At 39.4% G+C, this 7072-nt stretch overlaps 1 protein-coding gene across 1 annotated transcript in view; it reads right to left on the bottom strand.

Annotated features, from left to right (window-relative positions):
• Positions 1-968, bottom strand: part of LOC145402168 (uncharacterized) — a 92524-nt gene extending 91556 nt beyond the window's left edge. Inside the window, 1 exon segment of the mRNA XM_080274284.1 lies at positions 795-968. Within this exon segment, the coding sequence (XP_080130410.1) occupies positions 795-968 (174 nt within the window).
• Positions 969-7072: the final 6104 nt, after the last annotated feature.

The raw sequence follows: 7072 nt of genomic DNA on the forward strand, positions 1-7072 counted from the left end.
CTATCCTGTTCTCTCCTGACCTAACTTAACCTAGCCTATCCTAACCCAAGAGAATACTAACAATGCTGTACTCTTTTCATTTTAACATGGCCTAAAATTGCCCTCTCTCCATCGTTAATGCTTAGTTGTAGCCATAGATTAGCACTAGCAAATGATGCCAGTCACGAAGAATGCTATGGGAAGGATATAGATCCGTAGCATCGTCTTATTCTGCCACTCATCTACGTGAAATAAGATGCAGAAAAGACGAAAATCTGGGCCAGGTTAAGGTGAAAGGACTTTATCAATGTCCTTATAATTTCCCATGTAATTAAAAAGAAGAAAATAAAAGGAAACAATAGTCGCACTACGGTTCTCTCACCTTAGCTATAACACTTCTTCGTGACTAGCTTATTCTATAGTGGTAATCTAATGTTACGACCCAACATTCAAGACACAGAAAGGGTAATTTTATGCCACGTTAGAGTATAGCATTTAATAATTATAGCAATTTATAACAACCTCCTTTACCTGTAATTAAGGTAGATAGATAGATAGATAGATAGTTACACAGATCGGTAGATAAATATGAAAAATAAGAAATAACCAAATTTTCTCGAGCAAACAAAAATATAAAATCCTTACCTGGCGAAACCTTATGAACCCTTTACCTTCTGCAGGATAAATCGAAGCAGGATCGGTGAGTGAACAGAGGGAATGTGTATTTTGAACCCCAGTGCTGGTTCTCCGATTGAGCGTGCGTGCGGGGGGAATAATGTATCGGATGGGGGGGTTCCCGTAGAAATTTTTTGTACCCTAAGTTCCTCTTTTAATTCATAAACTAGACCATCTGGGGTGTCATAAAAACGAGGGTAGACTTTTGGCATGATGGTCAGTTGGCAGAAATTCAGGGCTTTATATGAGGCAACTGTGGCTATAATCGGACCCAAAAATTGAGGGGTGGGAAATTCAATGTTGTATATCTCCATCATAAATCACTGTATAATAATGAATCACCTCTCAAAATGTTTGTATTTAGAACCTCTACACAATGGTATATGATACATGACATTATATTTCACAGGTAGGTCACTAGAGGTCAAAAGGTCATGAAAATTTAAGTTTGCTTATATTTTGAGTATCCCACCAATATTTGCCATTCTAGCTCAAATGCAAGATTATTTTGGACAATTATTAGCTAAATCCTTTACTTTGGACTTCAGTACACATATTCCAACATCTCATATTTCGTTATTACCCAAAATATAGTAAAGGTACAAATTGAAAAAACTGAATTTCCATAAACAGAAAAATAAGGCCATTTTTTCCGCTGAAATTGTGTATGCATTCTATTTCACAATTATTATGCGCTTTCACTTATATTAAGATTCTATTAAACTATTGAAGATGTTTTATTTAATATTATTTATGCTTCAAAGCCATGAATTTTTACTGAAATTTTATTTCAGGTTGTTGAAGAACCATGGCTGAAAACACTGTGAAGTTAACCGGGTCGTCGTCCGCTGCTACAATTGTTGGAGCTTCCAAGTGTATAATATGTCAATCATCATCTGGAGTAACTACAAGCAGTGAAAATGGGAGAAAGAGGATCAGGGAAGCAGCAGAAATCCGAAATGATTGTGTTTCCAAGAGACTGAAATTGATAACTAGCGATAATTTTGTTTATCACATGAATGAGTCTCTGCAACTTTGTAGTCTTCTGGGAGGTCAGGTTTTCTGGAAGGTTTATAAAACTCTTTCAACTGTTGGCACTTAAGGTTTGCGTGAAATGACTTTGAACCATGTTTAACTCCAGCTTCTGATACTTTTGGTTTCCTCTTATGAGATGTGCTCTCATCCTGGAACACAACAGTGACCGTGTCATGTGTCCCTTCCATCCCTGACAGAGTGGCTTCATCATGATCGAAGTTATCAAATGAAGCTACTGTAAAAACTGATGGGTCAAAATGACTAGGGAATGGGATTTGCTCCTCACCACTAGCAACAATGAACATGGCCATATCATTATGGTGGCGAGCAAGTTCATCATAGCTAGAACATAATCCAAATCTATTGAAACTAGTGATCAATGTGGCACTTTTGCAAGTATCATAAATGGCTTGGGAGTTCATGATGTGAAGGGGTGTTCGCTTTCTACCACCATTGAGAACATGAAACATGATTTGGAATAGGCTCTGCATTTGCCTCACTTTAGCTGGTGAGACAGGTGGATCCTCAGTGGCGGATGATTCATAGTCTGACTCCGATTCCTGGTCCTTATCTGTAATAATAGTGCAGGCCTTATATGCATTGACATCGAAGTTGAACAGGTGGCCAAAAAACTTAAGGAGAGGTTCTGGGATTACAGTACTATTCCATGCCATTTTTAAGTCATTCGCATCACAAAACCGATCTGTCAAATCAAAATCAACTGACATCAGACATTCTCTAATTACTTAAGCACACTCCCGGATAGGGTCTGCAGATCGTATCGTTTCAGCTAAAGTCTCTTGGGTGACACTAGCACTGAAGAACAACAGAGATCTGTTCACCTGTTTTGGCAAAGTAAACTTAACATTTTCACCAAAATGATGAATAATTAATAATTTCACCTCTTGGTTTGTGACGTTACCTGAAGGGATCTTTTCATTCATACGGTCTCGAACATAACTAAGTTCCAATCCTTCACCATTAGACAAACGTGCTTCAATCTCCTTAATAACCTCTAACCAGACTTCTTTCTTTCTGTTTACTGGACCTCCACTACAATTAAGACTTGAACGTTCATATTCCATCAAATATCTATTAATGCACCGTTTATGACACAACAAATCTGCACCGAAAACAGAGTTTATGTCTTGAAGGTCACAGGTCCTTCTATATACATCATCCTGCAGGGAAACTGTTGCTTCTAGGAACCTAGATGCTCTGTCTTTCTCCGATATCCGATATTTCGCAAATATACCTTGGCATTTAATTTTCCCACATATCACACACGTTTTTCTGGATTAAGACATTGAACTCTGCCCACTGTGAACAGCACGAGGGGTGCTCTGTGATCTAAAGTGATGAACAGATGCTGTTTCAGCCCTGCCTCCTTCATAATCCTTTTCTGGGCTGTCAGATTTCTTCGCCTGAATTGTGTCAAGAGTTTCGCGTAAGGTGTAGGTCTTATAACATTTGTTATTCATGTGATAAACAAAATTATCGCTAGTTATCAATTTCAGTCTCTTGGAAACACAATCATTTCGGATTTCTGCTGCTTCCCTGATCCTCTTTCTCCCATTTTCACTGCTTGTAGTTACTCCAGATGATGATTGACATATTATACACTTGGAAGCTCCAACAATTGTAGCAGCGGACGACGACCCGGTTAACTTCACAGTGTTTTCAGCCATGGTTCTTCAACAACCTGAAATAAAGTTTCAGTAAAAATTCATGGCTTTGAAGCATAAATAATATTAAATAAAACATCTTCAATAGTTTAATAGAATCTTAATATAAGTGAAAGCGCATAATAATTGTGAAATAGAATGCATACACAATTTCAGCGGAAAAAATGGCCTTATTTTTCTGTTTATGGAAATTCAGTTTTTTCAATTTGTACCTTTACTATATTTTGGGTAATAACGAAATATGAGATGTTGGAATATGTGTACTGAAGTCCAAAGTAAAGGATTTAGCTAATAATTGTCCAAAATAATCTTGCATTTGAGCTAGAATGGCAAATATTGGTGGGATACTCAAAATATAAGCAAACTTAAATTTTCATGACCTTTTGACCTCTAGTGACCTACCTGTGAAATATAATGTCATGTATCATATACCATTGTGTAGAGGTTCTAAATACAAACATTTTGAGAGGTGATTCATTATTATACAGTGATTTATGATGGAGATATACAACATTGAATTTCCCACCCCTCAATTTTTGGGTCCGATTATAGCCACAGTTGCCTCATATAAAGCCCTGAATTTCTGCCAACTGACCATCATGCCAAAAGTCTACCCTCGTTTTTATGACACCCCAGATGGTCTAGTTTATGAATTAAAAGAGGAACTTAGGGTACAAAAAATTTCTACGGGAACCCCCCCCAGCCGATGGACTAGAAGGGGTTCTTTTGCGTCGTGGTCCTTGGTTAGGGGAGATTTCGTGACACCTGTTCCTTTGTGATTTATTTTTTGCGTTCTGCACCTCTCTTTTCCTGGCATCCCTTCCCTGCTTGCTAACTGTCTTTCCCTCCTCCACATCTTTCTTTCTTGCCACATTTACCTTCTTTCCTCCCTCCCCTCTTCTTCCTTCACTTCTTCCTCTTCCCCCTCAATTCCTCCTTTTTTCTCTCACTCTCTTCTCTCCTTCCTCACTTCCTTCTTTCCTCCCTTACTTCTTCCTCTCCTCCCCCACTTCCTCCTTTTCCTCCTCACTTCCTCCTCTTCTCCCTCACTTCCTCCTTTTTTCTCTTACTTCCTTCTTTTCTCTCACTTCCTCCTCTCCTCCCTCACTATCTCCTCTCCTTCCTTGCTTCCTCCTCTCTTTCCTAACTACCTCCTCTCCTCCCTTACTTCCTCCTTTCCTCCCTTACTTCCTCCTCTCCTCCCTCATTGACTCTCCTCCTTCCTCTTTTTCTTCCTCACTTCCTCCTTGCCTCCCTAAGTTCCTCCTTTTCTTCCTTACTTCCTCCTCTACTCCCTCACTTCCTCCTTTTCCTCCTCACTTCTTCCTTTTATCTCTCACTTCCTCCTCTCCCTCACTTCCTCCTCTCCTCCCTCACACACTCCTCTCTTCAACATTCTTTAAGCGTGGATATACTTAGCATAAATAATATCGAAGAACATGTTATGGTCCAACAGGGAAAATAAATCACGAATAAATGTTACGACCTCTCAGAAACGCCTTCGATTACGACTCTTTGTTGAGCCGCACAGGTGTTCCACAGGTGTGCATAATGCCAAGTCCGCCATTTTTGGATCCATAAAGCGGCTAAAATGGTATATATTCTTGATGAACTCTCTCTCTCTCTCTGAATGTGTGTGTGTGTGTGTGTGTGTGTGTGTGTGTGTGTGTGTGTGTGTGTGTGTGTGTGTGTGTGTGTGTGTGCGTATTTGATTTGTGCACGTGCAGCCCATATGTCAATCAATCAATCATTTCCTGTGGCACCCTCGGGGATGCATAGGGCCTCGATGAACTCACACCACCACATCCTATCTTGTGCTAACTCCTCAAGATCTCCCCAACACTCATCTCCAGCTTCCCGTCTCATTGTCCTCACCCACGTCTCTTTTGGCCTTCCTTTACCTCTCCTACCAAGTGCCACCCACCCTGGTGTACCTCGTACTATTCCCTGTCTCCTATACACATGTCCTAGCCACTTCCATCGAGAGAACCTAACATATTCATCGACCGGCTGCACTCTCGTTATTTCTCTAATTCTACTATTTGGTATCCTTTCCCACCACTTAACTCCTAATATTCTTCTAAGTGCTTTTTTTTCAAACACCAAGAATTTATTTTCCATAGTCACTGTGCTGTACCAAGACTCGTGTCCATAAATTAAGATACTCCTAACCATTACCTTATAAAGTTTGATTTTTGTATGCACAGAAAAATTGTTATTATTCCACATATTTTTAAGCATTCCCATTGCCTGATTAGCCTTCTTTAACCTTTCCTCGAATTCAAAGTTCAAAGAACCATCCTTGGCTAAATAAGTACCTAAATATTTAAACCTATCAACTTGCTTTACAACCATACCTCCAATTACACATTCCTGCGCATTTTCCATATTCATATTGATTATTTCAGTTTTTCCACAATTAATAACCAAACCCACCTTGCGACCTTCACTCACCAAACAGTCCAACACTCTGCATCTCTTCTGGCCCATCACAAATCAAAACTATATCATCTGCATAATCTAAATCCAAAAGTTTCCTGTTCTCTCCCCAAAGTATACCTGCACCGGTTTCTGTTCCAACACGTTTCATAATGTAATCAATGACCAATATAAATAGTAAAGGCGATAGAACACCACCTTGAATTACTCCGGACTTGACTTCAAACGAATCACTCAGACAACCATCAACCATCACTTTACAAAATGTGTCCTCATGCATGTTCATAATGACCCTCACAAACTCCTCTGGTATTCCATAATGTCTCATGATCTTCCCCATAGTCTCTCTCGAAACACTATCAAAAGCCTTTTCAAAATCAACAAAACAAAGACTTAACGGTACTCTCATTTCATTAACTTGCTGCATCAAATGCCTAACTATAAAGATCTGATCATTGCAACCACGTCCCTTTCTAAAACCAGCCTGTTCATCCCTCAGAATACCCTCAACCACCGGCTCCAACCTATTTAACAACACTATTGAAAACTTTCAAAGCTATCGGTGACAAAGAGATTCCCCTCCAATTACCACATTCACTCAGGTCTCCCTTCTTCGGAACTTTAACAATTACACCATTCTTCCAAACTGATGGTAGTAACCCCGTCACCCATATCTTATTGAATAGCTTGGTCAAGATCATTATTAATCTATCCCCCTCCACTTTAAGCATTTCCGGAAATAAACCATCCTCCCCTGGTGCCTTATTATTCTTTAACTGTTTTACTGCTTTCTCCACTTCTGCAAGCCTCAACTCTCCTGTTTCTATATTTAAATCTTCCTGAGCAGACGGTATATCCTCTTCTGGTGGTATTGGTCTATTAAGAACTGTCTCAAAATGCTCTTTCCATCTATTTTTAATATCTCCATCTTTGGTCAATAAATTTCCTTCCCTGTCTCTAACTGGTATTTCCTTGCGTTTACCTGCATTACCACTCAGTTCTCTAATCGATTCATATGCTATTCTTTGACTCTGTCCATCATTTTTGTTTATTAAGATTTCAGTCTCTGCAACCTTTTCATCCACACATCTTTTATCTCTCCTAGCTAACCTTCTTACTTCTGAATTCAAACTCCAGTACGCAGCTCTTGCTAATTCAATCTCTCGTTCATCAACGCATTGCATCTCACTCCTCAATTTAGCCTCACCTCTCTTTTTTATCATATCCCACGTTTCCTCTGATATCCATTTCTTTCTCCT

The sequence above is a fragment of the Coenobita brevimanus genome, chromosome 57 (assembly GCF_032717465.1).
Source record: "Coenobita brevimanus isolate Jiangsu-jjx chromosome 57, ASM3271746v2, whole genome shotgun sequence".
Taxonomy (NCBI): domain Eukaryota; kingdom Metazoa; phylum Arthropoda; class Malacostraca; order Decapoda; family Coenobitidae; genus Coenobita; species Coenobita brevimanus.